This window comes from Vidua chalybeata, chromosome 6 (assembly GCF_026979565.1).
Source record: "Vidua chalybeata isolate OUT-0048 chromosome 6, bVidCha1 merged haplotype, whole genome shotgun sequence".
NCBI lineage: Eukaryota > Metazoa > Chordata > Aves > Passeriformes > Viduidae > Vidua > Vidua chalybeata.
In genome coordinates this window covers 33,147,278-33,170,640 of record NC_071535.1, presented here as the reverse complement: position 1 = coordinate 33,170,640, position 23,363 = coordinate 33,147,278, and the positions used below count along the sequence as shown (strand labels likewise).

At 41.9% G+C, this 23,363-nt stretch overlaps 1 protein-coding gene and 1 long non-coding RNA gene across 12 annotated transcripts in view; one reads left to right on the top strand and one right to left on the bottom strand.

Annotated features, from left to right (window-relative positions):
* RAD51B (RAD51 paralog B) overlaps positions 1-7,725 on the bottom strand; it is a 379,084-nt gene extending 371,359 nt beyond the window's left edge. For 9 of the 11 annotated variants that reach the window (XR_008431371.1, XR_008431372.1, XR_008431374.1 and 6 more), the window contains exons 1-4: positions 7,509-7,698; positions 6,546-6,639; positions 5,625-5,738; positions 4,392-4,508 (exon numbers count right to left, since the gene is read on the bottom strand). Coding sequence is in view for 4 of the 11 variants with exons in the window: in XM_053945063.1 (XP_053801038.1) it covers positions 4,392-4,508; positions 5,625-5,738; positions 6,546-6,639; positions 7,509-7,666 (483 nt within the window). In the remaining 7 variants the exon portion in view is untranslated. Of the gene's footprint in view, positions 1-4,391; positions 4,509-5,624; positions 5,739-6,545; positions 6,640-7,508 lie in introns of all 11 variants that reach the window. The other 2 variants (XR_008431377.1, XM_053945062.1) reach the window with 1 other exon arrangement.
* A 132-nt stretch (positions 7,726-7,857) lies between these two features.
* LOC128789298 (uncharacterized) lies at positions 7,858-23,250 on the top strand. The gene is made up of 3 exons (XR_008431378.1): positions 7,858-7,947; positions 15,756-15,872; positions 22,975-23,250. It is a non-coding gene; the product is annotated as an uncharacterized LOC128789298 (long non-coding RNA).
* Positions 23,251-23,363: the final 113 nt, after the last annotated feature.

The window sequence follows — 23,363 nt, the reverse complement described above, 5'->3', positions numbered from 1 at the left end:
AGGAGGGCCAAAAATCAGCAAAAACAAAGTCAAAGTAACTTTAGGCTGTGAAAACAGTGATAGGTTCATTCTTATGCTAATAGCAACAAATTAATAATGCAAGGTGTAAAAGCAAGCCTCTCAGGTAAGTTGAACTGTAAAACAAAGCATGATGTCTCAAAACACCTAATACTGCCAGAACAAAGGCCTAAATACAGAGCTATTGTTTTAAATTTAATAACCAAACTTTACAATAGACAGACACTCAAAATCAAACTGATTTTTGAGACCACATGCACAATAGTTTGGTTTCAAGCACAAATACTTTCACCACAAGATATTACAGTATTGCTATGGTTTTCTTTAAGCAGTAGCAGCATGACTTGAAGCACAGAAAATTTACAGAGAAACACTGAAGGATCACAGCAGCTACAGTTAACAGTTGGTTAAAATCCCTTTAATCACCTTTGTCTTTAAACAAGGCCTGAAAGTCAAGCTATATCACTCAATCTACTTGAAGCTTTAATGCAAGAGAAGCATTAAATCATTTTTGTTTAGAAGCACACACTGCATTTGGTGAATTACAGATCAGGAATCAGTCATATCTATGCAATTATCTGTTCCCCAGCCAGCGTACTTAAATTACAAACAATCATATCAGCAATATCTGCTACAATTCAATGTGAATCCAAAGCATATATAAAAAGTACAGAGGCAATACACATTCCTTAGACTGTAATTGCCAATGAATCTCACCAGTTGTTTCTTGTTAAAAAGAGGACTTGAAATGAATGAGGGGAGGGCATCAATCCAATTTGTTACATTAAAATGATTGACAATTGTGAGGATACTTCATAAAAACATTTGTAGTTTCAGCCTCGCCTGGGAGGTGCACTGGAAGCAACATCCATTTCAGTGGCTGTCACAGAGGCCAACTCAGCAGAGATACTATAAAAACATCTGAGGATATGAGCATCATATCAGAGAAAATGAGGGAACCTTGCAGTACAAGGATGCAAGCCAATGGAGCAAGAAAGCATTTGTATTCCCAAAAACAACAATACTTCATGTTTAATCTGCATTCCTTTAAAGGGCCTTAAAACAGGCTTTTAAATAATCCACAATGAACAATTTTACAAAGCGACAACATTTTATTGCAGTTACCACTGGTTCAACAAGTGTTTAGAACAACAGAAACCTACTTGAATTTCCTCTAATAAATTTAAATTGAATGTCTGCAAAAAACTTGTTTGGTCTATTTTACTCTAAATTTGCTCTGAAAAAAAAAATCACCCATATAGAAACATGAAGACCACAATAGTTTTTAAAGCAGAGAAATTATTTTTCAAGAAGTTATATACTATTTTCTCTGGCACATCTGTAGGGTTTGAATGAAATTACAAGGAGCTAATTCTTCATCTACCAGAAGATTAAACTCCTCAATATTCAAAAAATGAACTATTTTAATTTTTCCTCATAAAACTTGGCCAAAAGCTCTGACCACAGAATTTCAGCTACCATTTAGTCTCCAATTTAAAATCTAATAGTGGCTTGGAAAAAAAATGGTCTGAGACAGTGTAATGCAAATCAAATCCCTCTGGCACTCAAAAAGCAAGGAGATTTGGCTATAGAAGATACCACCACAAGTCTTAATCCTTCTGATCAGGTACTCAAATTCCAAGTTTCCAGCCACCCTCACTGCTGGGTAAAGTAACAGAAAGACAATAATTTAGCCCTAGCAGTCAGGAAGTAAATGCTGCATCCAGCATACTTTTGAAGAGAACTTCTCTCAGACTTAAAATATCTGTCCAATTCAAAAATGCCAAAAGACAATCTAATCTACTTGTCAGTCATGCTCCAGTGAATTGCAAAAAAGCAAATTAAAACTGTTAAACCCAAAAATCACTCAAATCAAAAAAAAAAAAAAGAAAAAGACCTGAAAGTGTTCACAAGCTGCAGTAGAGCACAAAAGCAGCAGTAGCTCAGCATCAAACCAGCAGCAGCAGTAAACTGATGCTTTCAACTAAAATTTCATCTAGTAATCATGATGAACACTCAGAGTGCTGCCAACCTTTTAAACTACTTTAGATATCAAGACTGTTGCAAAAAAAGCTTTTTAAAATCTCTAGAACCAGGCTTTAAAAGAAAAGATCCGTTTCTGTATAGTTAATGGTTATCTGCCTTTTCATTTGCTGAAAAAACCCTAATAGGTGCCCTAATTGCTTTCCACACTTAGTACCTAAAAGGCAAATAAAAAGCAATACACTACTTTTTCTTGGACACATCTAATCTTTTGTGTTATTCATCACATTTCTGGATCCTACCTAGCTATCCCTATATTATTTCTGACTAAATAGTTATGTATCAGTCATCAACCAAGCCCAAGGCACAGGTGGAAGGGCTTGCAGTTCTGGTTTCACGCACTACATGTCTTGTACAGATGTCAACATCTCCCGCCCTTGGTGAGATCTCCCACTGTAGAGAACTGCACCAGGCAGGTCCTTTCACTTTTAACCAAAATATCTTAGAATAAAAAAATCACATTCAGAAGATTTTTTCCAGAAGAAAACTTAAAAGTGCAATATTGCCTTTCCTGGTGCTGTGCTTTTCATTTACATTCAGATAAAATCTTTGAATATACTCATTCCCCCTCAACTAACTTTAAATACAATGATACATAGGAACTATGACTACTCTTAAAATACAGTTTATCAATAGTTGCTCATGTTTTCTTATATTTAAATGCTAAGTATTCTAATAAAACACTGGCGGGGATATTAAAATTGAGTATTGTGATAATTAACGAGGCTAAGAAGTATATAAAATATATAGCTCTGGAAAATTAGGCACTTACATTAACTTCCTGTAAAGCATTATTTTATATTATCTCAGGAAAATTGTATTTGACATCCATACTTTGAGATCAATTGCTTGCAGAGCTTACTTTTTAATTAAATTTAAAACAAAACAAAACCAACATAAAACTTAAAGGTCAGCTGAACTCCCCTAAAACTCCCAGCATGTTAACCACTGCTTTTTGCCAGATCTCCCTCTGGAGCAATGCCAAGAACATGGCAATCAGCAAGTCTGGATTCTATTACTGCTCTAGAGACATTCTACATGGTCTTCAGGTGAGAACACATCAGCCAGACTGCACTGATTGCTGAATGACAGCTCCATTTAGGATTAAGAACAAAGACAAATATTTATGACACTTATCAGCAGCCTCGTAAATTAACCACATGGCTCTTATGACCTGCATCCACTTATTCTTTCTAGCAGAAAAAAAGTTCATATTCAAGATTCCAAATATTTGGGCACCACTCCTGAGCCAGTCACAAACTCAAGGACAAATCATCGTATCACTGAAAAGACACATTTCTATCCTATTTCTTGCTTCTGCCTCTGCAGCAGTGGCTCTGCATTTCAACTAAAGAAGCACAATTCAGAAGTTTAAGCAATGTAAGCATGTGAACAGCCATTCCCCGACTCCAGTGAGGAATGGTTAATGGACCACACAGAACTCCTGGAAAGCTAGATTGCAGCTGCAAGCAAGCATCATTTCTTTTCAAACATGGACTGTGCTATTTCATCAGCTGACCACATGAACCATAATCCATAAGACAAGCCACTGATTTGCTGATGAAAAAAATATTTTTAGGAACCAAAAGCTCATCTCCTGCTGAAGGCACTATGCTTAACAGCAGCACAGTTACAATCTCAGTATTACATGTATCGTGACTACCATAGACTTCCTACTGTATAGGAACAGCTCTTCTTCAAAGAAACAGAATTCAGCAAGCTGTTCCTCCCAGAATTCAAAGACTTGCAGTATTCACCTTAAGTTCTTCTGACCTAAATTTCTTATAGTAAACTGGCAGCAAAGCAAAAGCCTAGATATGAAGAAAATGTTAATTCTGACAGATCAATTTATGTTCATGGATGCATTCTTAAAACATTTTTATGGTAACCTGCATGGTGCATATTCCATTGTCAAAAAAAAAAAAACTCAATGTTTAAAAACTAATAGCCTCTCATTATATAAGAGTTCCTAGAGCAGAAACGGTTTAGTCTCAGCTCAGTGTTGCTTAAACTCTAGTATGTTTTAAATCACTGTTAGATTTCATAAGTCACTTCTATCAGAGATCAAATTCAATCTAGCTTGATTACAGGATACAAAAAAAAAAGTATTTTCTTCATAGTAAGATTTTCGTAACATCTCATTTTTATTCCTCTACTGTGACAATTTGCCACAGTAGACAAAGAAAAGCACTTGGCAAGGCCTGTTCTCATCCAAACATTTTTGTGTATTTTGTGTTAGAAGCACCTGACACAAGATAGCCCAGCCTATCTGTGACTTTTGCTTTCAAGGCAGAATTCTCAACTAAAGTAAAATATATTAAACAAGCTACCTCTGTGAGGGATCCACAAGGCACTCCACCATGCAGGACTCTATCCAAACTATGAAGCGTGGTGGATAAAAAGGCTGAAGAAGGATTGACAGACTTCTTTAGTTTCATTTCATAAGCCTACAAAAGGAGGGAAAATAGCAAAAGAAAACAAGCAAATCAGAAAAGGCTTTTTTTTTTAATGGAAATAGGAAAATGGTATTTGACTTCAACAACCTGGTATGACTTAACACTCGACAATGAGAGAAGTACTGTTATATTCAGCTATAGTCTGCCTTCAGCTCATCACCCTTCCTTGTATTTATATTCCATTTATAGCTCACAGAGTAAATTTAAGTCTTTTTTTCTCTCCCTTACCACAAAATTAAATAATAAGCCCTTAATCATGATGTGACAAAAGTTGTCTCTGCTCCTATTCAACAAGGTTTGTTTTCAACCTGTAAAATTCTCTGATCAATGTTCATTACCAATTTGCCAGCTTCAAATACATGCAGTAAAATTCATACTAATTCTTCTATTACTAACTTTATTGCAGCATATTAGTGAATTTAAAGTTTCACAGAATTACTCCTATAATTACTATGCCAATTACACATTTGGACATGGACTATTTTTGTAAGGAATAAAAAAGGGCCTGCATTGACTGAGATTAGAACTGTCTGTATCCTCTCTGTCCTAAAAGACATCTTTTCACATTAATTCAAAAGAGAAAAGAAAATGCTGCCACTGCATTGCAGCTAACATGTTTCCTTCCTGCACCCTTCCCAGTTAGGCTACTGTAGCCTAAGGCACACTACAACTCATTACCATGGGTGGAAGTAGACCTTAAGAAATTATTTTCAGAATCACTTCAATTCTTGGCACCACTTCTATATCGAAGCCAAATTTATACTGAAATTATTATTATTTGCCTGTAGTAAACAAAATTTTATTTTCTTAGCTGCAGGATACAAGCTAGAAGCAGTTTTTACATGCTGGATTGGCAGAGAGTATGATTTATTTCCCTACTGCATTCAGAACTGCAAGTCTGAACAATCTCATGGGGCTATAATACCTAGGAGATGTAACTGGACCAACCTAAAGTGCATCAAAGACCTACATTTAAAAATAAAAACATTATGCCATTGTGCAGTAAAACTGAGACACCACAAGCCTCCCAGCTAAAAAGATGAGCAACAATGTTCAGCTTTTTCCCAGATATTGTATCAAAAACAGTATCAACACAAGAACACTTACTGTCTGCATTTTAGGAGCACAAGCTCGGCTGACTTTACAAAGAAGCTTCTGCACCTCATAGTAGTTCTGTCCTGTGACTTTCATTAGCTCCAAGAGGGAAAGACATAAGAAGTCCTGAAAGATTACAGAGCAATTCAGAGAGCACAACCTAGAAATCCAGGCTGGGAACTAAACTGATGCAATCTGTCCAAAATTAATACATATTCCACAGGTTTAGCAACTCCCCCTTCAGATACTTTTACACATTGCTGAGGTCCCCTCTCAGTTGTCTCTTCTTGAGGCTGAACAGGCCCAGCACTCTCAGTCTTTCCTTGTAGAAGAGATGCTTCAATCCCCTCTTCATCTTCAAAGCCCCTCACCAGACCAGCCCCAGGAGCTCCCTGTCTCTCTTGTCCTGAGGAGCCCAGAACTGGACACAGCACTCCAGGTGAGGCTCACCAGGGCTGAGCAGAGGGGCAGGATCCCCTCCCTTGACCTGCTGGCCATGCCCTTCCTAATGCAGCTCAGGATCCCATTGGCCCTCTTGGCCACAAGGACACACTGCTGGCTCAGGGACAGTTTGCTGTCCACCAGGACCCCCAGGCCCTTCTCCACAGAGCTACTTCCCTACCGCCACAGGGACAGTAAGTACATAAAAGTTTAAATGTTTTAGTTAGGCATCCATCATTTTAAAGCTCTATTCTTCCAAGGCAGCAGGCCAGATAGAGTCTGAAATGCTCCCTACTTTATAGAAAGTAAAGCTCCCAGTTTAATTAAACTACCAAAAAGTGAACTCAACATGCATTAAAATAACAGTCATGCAGAAAAAAAAAAAAAAAAAAAAAAAAGAAAGAAAAGGAAAAACCAATCCACAAAAAAACACCAAAAAATCAAACCCACACCCAAAAAACCCACCCCCCACAAACAAAATAACTCTTTCACCTGACAGGTGGTGATCTGATAGCGGCTCAGCCTTTCACACATTTCCTGAGACAACTGTGCTCTTCTTAGTTTCTTAGCAGCCATGCTTCCCAATCTACAGGGCAGACAAAAAAAAAACATTTGAAAGATATTTGAATATGACTGTGTGGACAATTCCACTAACTCCCTGCTAAAGAACACAGGATGTAATGTGTTATAGATTTCCCATGCGAATCTGTATCACATTAAACTATATTACCAGTCTGAATGCAGTTTTGTTAAATTATATCTCATATTTGACCGTGTATGAGAACACACCAGTAAGACCAGAAGTGTCAGCAATGTCTATAGGGCAGATGTTTCTGGGACATAAGAAAGCTAGAAGTTACACAGCGATGAGCTGAACAAGAACGCCTCATGCTATACTGCAGTGGCAGGAAATAATTATCTTTGGATGCCTGAATATGAATTGTAGAGCAATCAGAGAAAGCATTCAGCCCTAGAATATACACTGCTGGAATACAACTCAGTTTTGGTGAACACTGACATTGAATTCTATCGCACAAAACGCTGTCCAGCCCAGTACAATCCAAAGCACACACATGCGTATGCTTCACCGTGTCGGTTTCACACGTATTATTTAGGCAACGTTCCTGGTATTAATTCATAGAAACATTCGGTCAAAACAAAGGCTTTTATAACGTAGTAAGTGCAAAAATATCGCAAATGTTTGCCATAACAGAAAACTGCTACAACTTTGCAGACGCACAGGCCTCCACATCTTTACAAGGTGGAAACTTTATTGCCCCATCTACAAAATTCTCCTTAAACAAGAAGGAATCCCAAAGCTCCAGGCTCCCCCCGCCGCACCAGCCTGGGACACGTGGATGCGCCCGCAGCCGGAGACCCGGCCCGGCCCCCTCTGACCCCCGGCAGCGAAAACCGCGGGCACCACAAAACCCGCTCCCGCCGCAACCCGCTCACCCCGCGGCTGGCGTGTCCCGCCGCAAGGCCGCCCCAGCCCGGGGCTCTCGGCCGGGCCGGGCCGGGCCAGCCCCGCCGCGGGAGCGGAACCGCGCACCCGGCAACTTTTCAAAGGCTCCCCGCGGCTGCCACCAATCATCGCGCGGCGCGCGAGGCATGCCGGGAGCGGTAGTTCCGGGGAGCGCGCGGCTGGGGTGGCGGCTTTGGCCGGGGTAGCGTCCATCTGCAGCGGCTCAGGCAGGACACTGCTCTCCTTTGCGGAGACTGAGGGCCCGTGGGGCTCTTCAGTGTTCCTTCCGCCCGTGAACGTGAGCGCCACCCCGGAGGCAGGAGCCTTGCACGGCGCTCTTGTGCTGTAATGTAGGAATTCCTTCCGTCCTCTGCACAAAAGCGTCTACAAAACCCGAAAGTCTCTAGCACGGAGAGTGCCGTGCACGCGGTAAGTCGTTAGTAAAGAATATTGGAATTACGTCCTTGTCTTCATATTTAGGGCTCACGGACACCTGGTCTGCTGCCAGCTGTGAGAGAAATGCCCCATAATGTGAATCATGGAATCAATCAGGTTGGAAAAGAGCTCTGTTGTCATCGAGTCCAACCTATGACTGAACACGACCTTGTCCCACCCTGGCTCTGAGTGCCACATCCAGTCTTTCCTTAAACAACTGCAGGGGCAGTGACTCCACCACCACCCTGGGCAGCCCGTTCCAATGGCCAGTCGCTCTGTCCGTGAAGAATTTCCTCCTAACATCCAACCTCAACCTCTTCTCTATATCCTCTTGTCCTGTTGGTTACCTGGGAGGGGGTGCCACACCCCACCTGGCTATAGCCTCTTTTCAGGTAGTTGTGGAGAGTGATAAGGCCCCAGCCTCCTTTCTGCCGGGCTAAACAACCCCAAGTCCCTCAGCTGCTCCTCACTGAACTCAAGAACCTTCACCAGCTTTGTTGCCCTTCTCTGGACACCCTCCAGTAGTTCCTGAATTGAGGGATTCAGAACTGGACCCAGTACTTGAGATGTGGTTTCACCAATGCCAAATAGTGAAGAATAATTTCCCCAGTCCTGCTGGCCACACTATTCCTGAATTTCTGAATGTAACAGGGAAAAGCAGTCATCAAACATGACTGACATTAATGTCTATGAGGTGAGTTTTCCAACTCACTCTAGGTTATACTAGAAAGTATTGAACTTATTACTATATATAAGTTACCTGCATAATCCTTACAGTACTAAAAAATAACCCAACTGAAGAAAAAAATGGGCCAAACTACCTTGGACATCTGAGAACTGAGAAACTGAGCACTGGGAACTGCATGGCTGGGCTTTTGTCTGTTCTGAAAAACAAATGCCACAACAAAGCTGCAAACTATAGAACACTTCAGCCACTCTTCCAAATGAGCAGAACTTTGGAAACAGCAGAAGCAGCAAGAAGCTATCATATAATGCCCAACAACTGTAGTGTCGAAAAGGGCCAGGGAATTAATGTTCCTTTCATACCTTGAAGGGAGCTTACATGCTCAGAGAAGTCCAGAGGATTTAAGAAGCTGGGCAGGGAGTAATCAGCCCATACAAAAGCAACTCAGAGCTGTAGTGAAAAGGTAGCTGAACAGGGAGAGATGGCACGGAGGAAGAGCTCCTCCTAGTGTAGTCGGCCTTTAAAAGTTGACTTGAAAAATGTGAGTCACATCTGAGAAGAGCTGTCTAAGGAAAGGGAAAATATGTCTGTGGCTGCAGTTTAGTTTCAATGTAAAAAGAAGAACATGACCATACTATAACTTGTCATGAACTACAGTTTCCTCAGCACAGGGGTAGCAGAAGCCCTTCCTTCCCAGCAGAGGAAAAGGGAGCATTGCCTTGATGATTGCTTTTTCCTCCCACAAACTCATCAGGGTTTTCCCTTCACCTGCAGACCAAGAGGCTTCCTTTTCACTTTCTACACAAACAGAATACCTGTTTTAAACCAGAGAACTCTTTTGCAACATTGGGCAAGGGAAGAAAATCTTACCAGCCAAGTACTTTAGAAAATTTGTGAGCAAAATCAATATAGCCAGGTGCCTCTCCTGCAAGTTCTTTAAATCTCATTTCTCAGAAGTGTCATGACTGTTCTCCGGTCTGCTTCTCAGATATGCAGATATACCTTTAAACCTGCTGTCAAATAATTGTGCATCATCTTCTTCATGTAACTCAAGGGAGAGAATATTCAGAGGATAACCAGCTTAGTCACTGTCAACATTCTCTAGCAGCAACACAGCAGGCAGCAGCACAGCTTCCATATGTTTGACTAGGACAGTAGTCACTAGGGAATCAGGACACTCTGCAAACTGCTGTGCTCTGTGACCTTGGTCAAGCCCCTTGACAACAGGGTGTCTGTTTTCCATCTTGGCTTTGTTTTTCCCCATTTAGTCTGCAAACAGAGGAAGTAGTGCCAGTCCAATAGACTCATGTGTCAGGCATGATACAGCAGAGAACTGTGCTAATCTAAGCCTTTCGCTGCTTCTGGAACTTAAAATAAGAAAGGATAAATAAAGCTAAGAGATTATTACTTTATAAGAGCTGAGTTTCACCGCATTAACATAAGAAGGTCATTTAAACTGGCAACACTGGAGGAAGAGTCACAGAAAGGCAGAAGTATAACAGCAATGACAAACAAGATCTCACAGAATCAAAAGGACCTAACATCAAGCACACCAATTAAAATTAAAAAGGGAATGGTGATTAGCTGTCTAAGGGGCAAGCAGAAAGGGATAGAGTCTGATTTGAAGGACACATGAAGGACACATACTTATCAGTTCTTACCCAAATAAATACTCAGTAGTTAATAATTCTAGAATTGAAAATATAATGGTAAAATGTTTCCTTTCTGGAACAGATTCCACAGAAAAGTTTCTTCCTCAAGCCCAAGACAGTCTTTTGTGAGCATTTTCAGATAATAGTTTGCATTCTGCAACATTTCAGATGATTCACATAATTGCTAACACAGTGTCAGCTCACTGATTCTGACTACAATCCTCAGGTTTATTACTATTTTCCAACTATCAACTCTTGCCTTAAAATTAGCAGTGTTCCCCTTCTCCTGTGAAAATGTCTCCCCAAAAGAAGCTACTCCAGCAGAATACAGCAACGATTCAGATTCACAAGGGTAATTCAGATATTCAGAGCAATTCCCCACCTTATGCTTGCTGACTAGTGTCTAATTAGCCTAATATATTTTTATTCCTTGGGGTTACCTACTTGATGCCTACCAGATTCTTTAATAGAAAGAAATTACCTGTGAGCTCTGGAGACTGAAACCAGTTATGCTGGTTTGCATGCTTTCCTGGGATTAAAGTCCCAAGAGGTTGCTAATAACAGTACACAAAGGAACCTCCAATGAATTATTCTGTCTGTGTCTGTCTCCCTAAAGGAGCTGGAGATTTACTTCCAATCCTTTGAGGTTTCTCCATCACAAAAAAAAAAAAAAAAAAAAAAAAAAAAAAAAAACAAAAAAAAAAAAAAAAAAAAAACAGATCTCATAAGGAGGCCTGCACCCTGGTTGAAAACACTTTCATGCTGTCCACACCAGCCCAGTTTTAGCAAAGCTACTTCAACTTGAGATTTTGCCAGATGCATCTGCTCCAGGGAGAGGGTGGGGGAAAGGAAACCACCATTCTATTTTTCTAGAAGCTGCTCAGCAGTGTTGCCATTGGCTATAAAAAATTAAGAACAACAGACCTGTGAAAAAGTAACCCATCTTTTCATTTTGACTTATTCTTCCCACTACACCCCAGTCATCTGAACCATCTGTGGATCAGATAAATCTTCTCCCCAAGCAATTAACCTTTTTCCTCCTGCTGAGGAAGGATTAAACCAAATTAATAATGAATCCTCCTCAGGTATTAGTGAAGACCTGTCTGACCACACACCTTTACACCAGGAAAAGGAAGATTTTTTTTTTCTCAGAACAGGCAGAAGGCATGTCTCTGTTTTCTGCCTATTCACACATGCTGCTGTGAATCCAGAATTATCCACAACCTCCAAAACTATTTCAGAAAAAAGTAGACTGGCCACTGCAGGCAGAAGGGCAGCCCCACCTGCATGTTACAGCTTTGAAAAACTCATTTGCATTTGCTTTCTGCCCAAACTAGAACAAACAATTCAGAGACTTCAGGGATTATTCCACTTTTAGCCTGTACTCATCTAAGAAGATTACCCACCAAGATCAGCTTCCTACTTCATTTAGCTTTTTCTGGTTAAAGGGACAGGAGGAGTCATTCAAGTCTTTGGAGCTGTTAAGTTTCTGTTAAGATGAGAAGGCCATGAACTGATGCAGCAGCAGCATAATAGTCTATGTGAAGTTGTTACACAGCAGATCTCTGCCTGTACATGCTAAACCAAATTTACCCTACATAAAACAAACCTGACATGCTCCTGCCTTTCACCTGTGCCTTACCAGCACTCCTTTTTTACTGCCTTGCCTTGACATTCTGTTTACTGAAGTTGCCGTGTTTGTCCCAGTAGTAATGTCTGCAATCACCAGGCCTTGCCACTCTTAAGACAGATTTTCCTGCAGCTTTCCCTGAGATGCTGAGATAGACAAAGAAGTGACAAATATCACAGCAGGGGGCCTTTAGGAGCATTGTGACCCTTCACAGCATCCAGCCTCTATTGAGAAGCTGCAATTAGACTAGAAAAATCAAAGTAGTGATTTTTCACAGTGACCAGTAGTGAAAGTGCACTGTGTACCCCTTTTCATCACACTCAGAGTCAGACACCATGAAATTAGCACTGATGGTGCCTGGTTTTAGCAATTAGGGTAGGACATCTCTTGCTTTCAGGAACAGCCCTCGCTCCATCTGTAGAGTTCTTCAGTGGAGAAAAGAGACAACAGGAACCAGTGGACTCAACTGTAAGAGATGAGCTTTTCTGCTCAGACAACACCAGGAGAGAAGAACAGATCTCAGACACTCATCTCTGTGCCGTTGCCAGAAATGGGAGAAAAGGAGTCTTCACTTGTGATGTTACAGATTAACATGATGTTACAGATTGCTCTGATAACCCAGTAGCTGATGTCAACCCAAGCAGCTCTTATTTCAAACAACAGACACAGAAACCAGAAAGCAAACAAAGCCTGGAACATATAATTCCTTTAATTGTTTCGGTCTGGGACCTTTGGCTTTTGCGCGGTTTTCATTTTACTTACATTTAAAGCCATGAATGAGATCCCTATGGCTGGAACTACAAAGGAAACTGCTCCAGACATTCTCATCATTCTCCTCTAGAAGATGTTTTTGAAGTGTTTCCAAAGGTGGCCGAGTGGCCTGGAAGATAGAACACACCACCAAACCTGGGCAGAGAAAGCAGAAGAATGTCTCCACTGCCGCAGTATTTGTGCCTTACAGTTTTCTGCTTGCCTGTGAAAGAATGAGACATCTTCATGCCCTGCAATTGGATGTTACTCATGCTCACACACACCTACAAAGAACTCAGCAGTCTCAAACAAGATCAAAACAGAGACCCAGTGTCCTGTGTCTTAGCAGTGCTGGAGAACAGATAGAAGACGTCTTATAGTGGATAATTACAGAAGATTTAACCACAGAGGAAAGAAGAAATCAGGTTAATTCTGTGGTGATTATTTTTCTACCTTTAAGCATGACACTTCTTATCCATTTTACTGGGATGAGCACAGAGCAATAATATATGCAAATATCACCCCAGTACTCCAGCACTGCAAACTCAATTACTATAGAGACTATTCCAGGCAAGCATGTTTGTCACTCAGTGTTTGGGTACAGTGCTATAGCTATGATCACATCATCCTCACCCTACACTGTCTGCCCATGACAAATTGATTTTACAGAGCCATAGCTATTTTTTAAATAAATCACTGCAGCAAATTGTATTAAATTAACTATGCAGCACATTAAGCCTATACTTAATTGAAGTAAAATAGGACATTTGTACAGCAAGAAGCTGAATGCATGATTAGCTGTTTTGCTGAGCCTGGGTCCTATTAATTGTCTAATAACTAAATTTTTGTTTCAGTGGTCTTTAGGATAGAGGCTTATAAATCTGTATGAAGCATCAGAGTCCAATCCAGTTCAGCCACTGAAGGAATATTTTCCTGGACCTCAGTTTTCACACCAAAGAGGGAAAGGGTATGAAATGAGAACACTCTCAGCCTTGCAAAATAAAATGCACCATAAGGAGAGGTGCCACTGAGCTGACAGAAGATGGAGATATCCTGACTTTCATCAGCTGTGCTGTCATGGCAGCAGTAGGGACAGGTGTATCCTGGGCTGTGTGACTCAACAGCCGTATGGTACCAAAAGTTTGATTCAACTGGCTCTCATTCGGCTCCCACTGGGAGCTGCGTGTTTCCCTGACCTCGCAGTGGGAACTTGCCAAGTCATATACAAAGGCCAAATGATTTTTTAAAGCCTCTGATTTGAGCTGGCTTCATTTTAGGGCTTCCAGCTTGAAATACTTTCCTCCTCAGGGGTGCACAGCTGACATACTTCTAACTGGAGCCATATGAAGAGAATCGGGAGAGAAATGTCCCAGACTGGTAAAACTTAGGTCACTCTAAATCTATGGTCACTTTTCAGATATCTAGGCTTGAGTGATAAGATCAGGAATATAGACAAGTCATCACAGCTGGGGAATGGGAAGATGAGCAAGATGACTTGTCTTAACTCTCAGTGTTATGTTTAAAATATGTCCGTATTTAAATCTATCACCGACTTCCTTCTTACATTGATGAGAATTCATAATGAGGTCAGTGAAGTGAATAAAGTTACAGTAAATCAGGCTAAAAACAGAAGCAAAGGTTTGGGTATTAGAAACACGGATCATAAACACACAGTTTTGATTGTTTCTTTCTCTCTGCCTTTAATCTCACTGGGACAAAAAGAAGCTGGGAGAATGAATGAATGTCAGATGTGAAGAAAACCTTGAGCTTTCAATTTCCAGTTATAAACCAGGACTAGAATAGTAAAAAGCAGCAGAGGTCAGAAATGAGATAGAGTGGAAAAAAAAGCAGCATTCACCCTCTTATTCCAGGGCTAATGGTTTCAATATGCTGTGTATGAAAAGAGACATTGGGAGAGAAAATCCAGAAAAAGCAGAATGTTTTACAGGGCAAGAGAGGGATACTTTTAATTGTACTAGACCTATGTGTGGTTCGCTCTGAGGTTTTGTAGCTGTAATTCTGCCATCCTACACCACAGTCTTTTACCTAAACCCCAGAGCGAGCGCCCAGGCCCTGCTTTGCCATCTGAGAAGAGTCAGAAGATGAAGAACAAATCTGGAACCATCCAGAAACCAAGACTTCTGTCTCCATCCCGGCATACCCAAGAAGGGCAGATGTTTGGTTTCTGTTAGATTAAGCTTTTGGCTGGAGATTAAGCTTTGCTGTGGGTTAGCTGCTGATCCTTACTGGATAGTTTGCCTTTCTATCTGCCAAAAATGCCTAGAGTAACACACTGGCTTTTTTTGTGCAGTCTGTCAACAATCGAAATAAACACATAATATCAAAACTATGTATTTTAAGTTAAATGGAAGAAAAATAGGTTGGTATGGGCAGGAATTCTCACAGTCTTTCCTCCCCACTGCTAATTTCCTCTGCTTACAAGTGCCTCCATTCCTCCTTCTGCCGGTTCAAAACTTGAAGAAAAAAGGAAATTACTGACACCAATTCAGCCACAAAAGTGTGGATATTGAGTGAATCCAAGAAGAGAAAGACTTTCTTCTTATACACCAAGGTGGGAAGACTGATGACTTGGTACAATGAAATTTATAATGTACATTCCACCTCAGAAACACTTCCTGACATTTACTATTTCTAGCACCATTAACCTCTGTGCATGAGGATGGGGGGAACATAGTGGGGCAGTTCATCTTTTTAGGCCAGCAGCACTGCAAAGCCAAACTGGTGCCCTATATGGCTCTGCAGGTTTTGGAGAGCACTTGCTAAAACCAGTTCCTTTCTCCTGTGCAGATTTCAGCACTTGAGGTAAATCCTGGTTTCCTTGGTTAATGGCCTTTCCTTACTAAAACATGGAAATTTGAAGCAGCTTTGTCTGAGGCAGAATTTAGTAATAACTGAGGTCCATGTTCCCTTTGGTTCTTATCTAATGTTAATGATTTCACCATTTAGGGAGCATAAAATATTCCCTCTGTGATTTAGTAGCATTTAACACACCTGAAAGCATGAGACACAGAATAACAAAGAAATTAGTCCAGACTAAGGATACTACCTTTTCCTTTTTTTTCAGGAACCAGTTGTAGGAAGGCCATGTCTGTGCTGGTGCATGCTTTTGTCTTGCAAGGGGCTGGGCTGCACAGGCATTCCCTGTTGGGAGTGTCCAGCTCCAGCACCTGCCAGAACCTGGGTAAGTACCACCTGTCTGTGCTGGGCCAGGCTGGTCCCAGAGGCTACTGAGCACTCTGGCTATGAGCTTGCACCCTGGAGTGCCTGTATCTGCAACTGAGTTGTACTGATACTGACAAATACTTCAGGACTGGATTTTAGAGGGGCCGGTGTCAAGGTTTGGATTGCTAAATCTCATGTCACTTCTTATTCTAGTAGGGCTTGCTCAGTCTTAAACCTTCAATATCCAAAGCAAATAAATTAACAGTCATGCAGGATTGGGAGTAGGAGGGAGCTTCTTTGTAAAACCTCATTAAAACATCTCTGTCTCAGTGTGTACAGTGAGAACCCCATGAGAGCTTTCATTGCATCTTTGGACATAATTGTCTCCCTTGCATGGTCTTCTGAGCTCGTCAGCTAATGATTTCCTTGGCCAAGATATCTGCATTTCAAAAACACCATACTGTGACACAATGCCCATTTCTGCCTGCCTTTACAGAAGCAGACAGTTTTCCCACACAGAAATAATCTTTTAACAGTTCAATGAGTAACTGCTGCTCCTCTGCTCAGGCTCAGCCCCAATACTTGGGCTGCACAGTGGAGCAGCAATGGGGATATTTGATCAATGCTATTGTTATAATAAAAACTATCTCTGATAGAGCTGTAGGTAAAATATCTCTTGGGAGCAGCATTTCTTGCTGACTCCATATAGAAGGCTTGGCAGAATGCCCTGTGCTTTTCAGATATTTTTTTCTGGTAACAAAAAAATCCTCCTGCAGGGCTGTAGAACCAGCCCCGTAAAGCCCTTGACCCTGAGTGTATAATCTCCCTGGAGACTCAGTGCACATGAAGAAACATAATCTTCTTGAAGCATCTGCTGTCTGTATTGTGTTAAAATATGACTGGGATGCAACTGTCAAATCTCCAGCTCACTCATTGCAGAATCCTTTACAGGGCAATAAAAAACGCAATCTCTCTCTATTGCTTTAAGGAGGGGTATTTTATTGTGGCTGCAACCTGAGAGGTTTCTGTATCCAGCAGACATTTCACATGCTTTTGTGTCCTGGGAAGGTAACGGCACACAGCAGATGGGAAACTGGGCTGTTTCGCGAGGCCACGGTCACGGCATCACGTGCAAATCCTTTGCCCACTGGGACCTCGTGGCGCATGAGCTGTGCTGGGGAAGCCAGGAAGAGCTTTCCTGCTTGCACAGTGACAATTGGCAAGGAGGCCTTGGAGGACAGTCTTGGCAAATGGATCAGTCTGACAGATCAGCTTTCCCGCTGGGCCCGAAAGGGAAGGAGAGATGTTTCTTTTCATAGAAGACGCAGAGAAAGGGGGTGTCTCCTGTTTTTTAGATTTCTTTATATATTTTTCTGAGCCAGTTGAGGACTTGGTCTCTGCCCTGAAGACATAGGTGTAGGGAGCAGAAAAGAGTGCTTTAAATATAGAACTAGCAAGGAAAGAACAATCAATATGGCTTGCCAATGATACTCAGATCTGTTCTTGTTTCAGTTTTCTGTATTTTTTTTCAACACTGTAAACTCATCCCCTTGACATCTGCCCTGCCCTTGGTCTCAGTCTCGGTCTTCCCTTCCCCCACTTCTCCCTTTAATGCTGGTGTCCTCATTTCCCCTTTTGTACATATGACCCTTTCACTATGCAGGGATTAGTATCTCCCTCATAAATATGTGAAATAGATACACAGCTGATTTAATTTGCTGGGTTTTGAAGGGCTAGTGAGACAGACTGGCATGGGGAGAAGGTCAGCTGAAGAAAACATCTTGGGTGCAGGATGAGTGATGTGAAACACCAGCACGAGTCCAGGAGGGAGACCTCAGGGGGCAGAGAGAAGGTAGTAAAACATAAAGGCTAGGCAAATATGAAAGAGCAGAAGACAAAGTCAAAGATGTCTCTGCTTCTCCCATTTGTTATGTATCTTCGAGGGAGAGATGAAAAAAGGGGGGTACATGAGAAGAAAAATGGGACCAGAAATCCACCCTGACTGCAGTGGTTTGAGTTGTTGGTAACTCATTCAGGAAGACATGCCAGAGGAGCCAAGAATAATGCTGGTCTAGTGAGATGGTGGCAAGCTAGGAGGGAGGCAGAGGTCTGGGACATGGGGAGGAGATGGCAGTAAAAGCTGTGTAACTGGATGGGGGTGCCCAGACTGGGGACACAGCTGATCTGAACAGGGATTCCTGAGGAGGGGGAGAGTGGCCATAAGGAGGTGACAACAAAGAGCTGGAGATAACAATGCTGTGAAGCCCCAGCCAAGAAAAAATTGTCAAGTGGCAAGGATTAAGTCACCAGATACAAAACAGGAAATTGAGAGGAACACTCTAGCCCTAACAGGCAATAAGACCTTGCCAGGAGGCAGCTAGTGAGGCAGAGAGGACGGACAGGATGGGCAATAGAAGATAAAGCAGAGAAATAAGGTTTAATGAACCATACATGACAGCAGTCCAGGCCAGGCTTACTGCTGGCTTTGCCAGCAGCCATAAGGTTGCAGGCAGCCTTGCTGGGATAGTGTAACACCACAAGCTTCATGCTGGGTGCATGCCCAGAGGTCAGTGGCCAGGACAACTGTAGCCTGTGCTGTTGTTTGGAGAGGTTTGTGCTACTTTCAGCAGTCATGCAGCACAAAGCCCTTCCATAAGCAAACTGCTGGGGGCCATGCTGCCCTTACTGCAAGATCAAAGGACAGCTGTGCTTTGTCATCACACTTGTCAACCAAAGTATCATTATCATTACCATGCTAACTTCAATCAGGCCCTGCTGAAGAGCCAGTTCACCATCCAGTGACATTAAAAAGCTGTTTTGCTAGAGAATGCCCGTACCTGGCTAAGGTGGACACCAGTGTGTCACCTGAAGAGGAGTCACACAGAGGAGGCTTCTAGTGTGCCACAAGCCATGCTCCACTCTGGTGTTGCTGGAATGCTCAAATCATCATCATCAGGGATATGCCTTCCTGGATGAAAATCCCCTTTCCTGGATGGAAAGGGTCAACAGAGGTACTTCTTGGACATTTTGGTCAAGCTTTTTTATTGGTGGAACAGAGCTGAGATGTTTACTCTTATCTTTGAAAATTTCAAGAAACTTTTTTTTAATGCTTACTCTCTCTGATAATTTAGCACTTACAGATCTGGTTAGGGACATGCTTACATCAATGTGACAACAAAAACACAAGGCCTGGCCTGAACAATTTGCAATGTGACTGAGACTGGAGATAGCAGACACATCCAGTGGCCTAAAGATGGAGCAGCAGAACAGGGTGTCTAGGATCAACATTGCAGCCTGGGTCCGAGTACTTTTGGTTGATGCCTTAGCTGAGAAACAGGAGTGGATGGGATGGGTTTGGCTCAGCAGGGTACACACTGCTCTCCTGAGCAATTATAGAGTGCATACAGACTGGAAGCCAAACCCTATCAAAGGAACCAGAAGGTCTCCAAGTGATAACTCCCCTTTGATAAAGATGAAGCAGAATAGTATGGTATGTTTGCCTTAATCTTATTTAAACACCATATGTAAAGCATGTTTGAAAAACCTAGGCCTAACTTCCCTCTCTGAGCTGACTGCTCATCAATTAGTCTTTCATCCCCTGATACATCTAACTGAGGCCATACCAAAGCACACAGACATGCACCTTGCAAGGTCAAGAACATCCAACTTAGATCTTAACCTTCTTCATATGTATGTGGGCTTTATTTTGGATATTCTCTGCATTTCATCTGCTCAAGAAAGTGGCAGTGAGTGGGCAGCTAAACAGGGGATGGCTCTTGGTAGAAGTTACAATGCTTGTATGGCATGAGCTATGTTTGTGCATCTAAACACTCTCACTATACGTATACACATTTATGTGAAGGATGAGGTGAAATTAAGTATTAGTCTACATTCACCGAAACGCATAGAGATTGACCAGAGAAGCTTTTTGCCGAATTTAGCCATGAAAACCTATTGTGTACTGTTGTGTGGAAGGTAGAACAAACACAGTGAACGGTAATTTCATACTTCCTGCTGTACTTGTGCCTGAAGGCAAGTGTGTAAAATGTTTTCTGCTTTTCAAAGCACTGACAACTGCAGCTGTTGGGGGCTTCAATGGAAGGTACAGCTCATCAGCAAATATTTAACACAGCATTTTTGTTCAATTGCCAAAGGTGGGGTTCAGACTTGGGGTAGGGGAGCTTGGGTACCTGTCACTACAGCATCGGCTTACAGTGGAGATAAAGCATGGAAAGGACAGGAGACTGCAAAGAAGCTGCTGGAGAAAAAGAAGCAGTAGGAAGAGCTGTGGTATCAGATGAGTGGTCTGACAACAGAAACAAGATCACAGATAAGCTCTGCAGTAACTGCAATGCAAGCTGATAGAGCAGATGGTCACCTCAGTTCAGCCTTTAACATAGCTTGTTGCCCCTAGCAATATTTACCCAAAAGTACTCTACTGATGGAGATGGGATTATGTAGCAGAGGGAATCAGTCCTATTTTATACAAGCTACTGGGCTGCCTATCGGCTCTGACAGTCCCTTCATGTGCTGGCTTTGACTTGGGCAGACAGAGCAATGTCACGATATGCACAACCATTTCTGGGACAGCTTCACATGGTGGAAACCAGGTAGCACTTCCTCAGTTTCCCTACTTTGTCAGAACATTATTAACTCACTCAACAAATCTGGAAACTTGGTTAAGAGGTAAAGTGTTAAATTCCCTTTTCTCTTTCTGAAATGGCCTTTTGGGAACTTTCATCAGCTCTTGATCAGTGCTATTTGGGGTTAATTCTGACCCATTTCAGTAATTCTTCAGAAGCAAGAATTATTTCATTAGTTTGTGAAAAGCACTTCAAAGATCCTTCAGTGAAATGTGAAAATACTTTTATTCTCATTCTCAAAATACTAAGGTAAAGAACCACACTGAAATAGCAATATAGAAATGTTGCAAAGGTGATTAACTACAGTGGAAAGCAACATTCTTCACTGGAAAGTGTCCCATATTTGAAAGCTCATACAGCTCTAAGCATATGCATATCTCCCCTATTTAATAAATATAGTCTCAACTGCACATTTATGTATTTTTAATAAAGAGAAAATTGCTTGTACTTCCTCCTCTTTCTGCATTACAGCATTAAAGCAGGATCACATGCCAAACAGTATAAACAAACAGCATCACCAGATACTTAAGGGTCTTTAGCTCCTAAATTGACTAAAGCATAAATACTAACTGATGTCAAACATTTGGGATGACCATTTAAAAATTGCTATTTTCTGAGACACTAATGAAGGCCATTCATGTCAGAAAATTCAGTGCCTACAATAGGAGGAGTGAGCTACCCAGTCTCCAGAGTAAGGAGTCAAAGAAATGGTGTGTATCTCTTAGAATAAAAACCGCCAATTTGCTTTAGACCTATGAGAAGTGCCAGATACAGAGAATATGAAGAGATTCTTTCAATCTAACTCTTGAAGATTTGGGAGTGTCACCACCAGTCCTTGCTCTGCCACCATTATCAGCAGTGTTTTTATCACCCCCTCTACTCATCACAGTCCTTGTACGGAAGAAGCCCATCCTGGCTGTAGACTGGAGTTGCACAGCACACCCCATGCAATGCAGAGTGCAGTTGTGTGATGATACTGACCTGCTCCAGAGCTGTAAAAAGTCACCTTCCGCATTTGGTCTTCAGGGTCTCAATTAAATAGCTGAAATCTTAAACAAGTAAGAGCACAAATAAGATAAGAAGCAGTGATTAAGCTTATATAGGATCTCTTTCTTCCTCTTAAGCATGGAATTAAGAGTACATTTTATAAGGCAAAATGAATTCCTGAGTAGGCGTTGCTACTATTTCAGATCCTGAAGTGGTATAGCCAAATGGCAGCACACACTGAGGTGTGTCTATTCTGCTTCTCAGCGTGATTAACTCAGCAGGATGAAGAACAGCACTATATGGCTTTTAGGACCTATATTGGCTTAACGAGCATTAGCTTGTACATCCCAAGGTGACATATTTTTCCACAAAGTTGTAAGTTGGGAATCGCCTAGAGAGAAAGAGGACTGGAGATTCTGAACACTCCTTCTAGTTCAGAGTAAGTTCAAGCAGTCATACATTTTGGGGCAAGCAAACATTTGCGTTTCCACAAGTAGCAAAGATTTCAGTGGGAAAGCAGAAATTTATATTTGAAGATGTGGTGCCTTTGGACAAGTGCATCCCCAACCCCTGCCTAGGACTTATGTCAAAACAGCACCTTTTCCTTCCACATCTGTGTTAGCTGCCCAGGGGCCAAAAGCAGAGCAGGTGCTGGGGGCACCACCTGCTTCTGTAACTTCCCCTCTTGTTCACAAACCAGTTTGACTAGTGGTCAAACCCTTGACGGAGCAAAAGCTTGCCTTCCTAGAAGATATAAGCTACTCCACATGGTACAAATTCATTATGAGGTATGTGGAAGCCTTGCTTGTGATGAGCCTGAAGTTCAGAGCCTTAGAGCTCTTAAAATCAAAGTTGCCGTGCCCAAGCAGAGACAGACCTGTGTTAGCATAAAACCTTGAGTGGTGCCAAGGTCTCTGAGCAGCTGCAGAGCTTGCTCCATTCTCTGGGACAGAAGGTGGAAGGAAGGGAATATCCCTTCCCCAGCAGCTGGCTCAGGACACTCCAGGAGGAGTAAAAGAAGACAGGTTCAAAGGGAGGCCATTTGCCAAACAGGGACAATGCTCATCTGTTCTCACCAGCCCTGTGACCCAAAGTGGTCTTTAGGTGCCAAAGCAGCTGGGTAAGGTGACACACATTACTAACAGCTTCTGGTTTGGTAAGACGCCATATAAGAAGAAAAATTTCCTTCTGCAACAGGTGATGGACCACAGAGGGATTTGGTAGCTGCCAGTGTGCTGGAAGGAAGGGGAAGAGAGTATTCTCCCCCTCAGGCGGTTCAGCTGCATTTTACAGGCAGAAGTGGAGGAAAAGAGTTTAGGTCTGCAAGCCTCCCCCTTGAATACAGGGCATATTGCATCTATTCAGGGCCTAGGATAAATTAAAATAGAAAAACATTTGGTTTCCGTTCACATCCTGGTTGTGGCTCATGTTTTATTTACATAAAGGGCAGAAGTTCCCATAAGTGAAGAAATCCCCTTTCTTTCTCTGCAGGTTTAAGAAAACCAGTCAGCAGCAGAGCTATGCTAAACTCAGGACTTCAGTCACCTGCTTCCTAATTCTCAAAGCAGCTAAAGCCCTGCAGTCTTTTTTTACCTTTTATAGTCACAGGACTAGTCAAGCAAAATCTTGATTGGATTATTCTGCTTTAATTACAAAATGCACTCAGACCAAAGGCGCAATAGTACCTGGTACGTATGTACACATTTCTCTCAATTATAACACAAAAGACCAAAATGCCATCTGGTCCTGCTGTAGATCAAACATTCCCCTCTGGCAAGATCTTTGGAGTATGAACAGATACCACAGTAATGCTTGAACTGCCTCTTGTGTGACAGACACCACACTCTGTATTTTTTTATCACACACTTTGAGATCCTTTA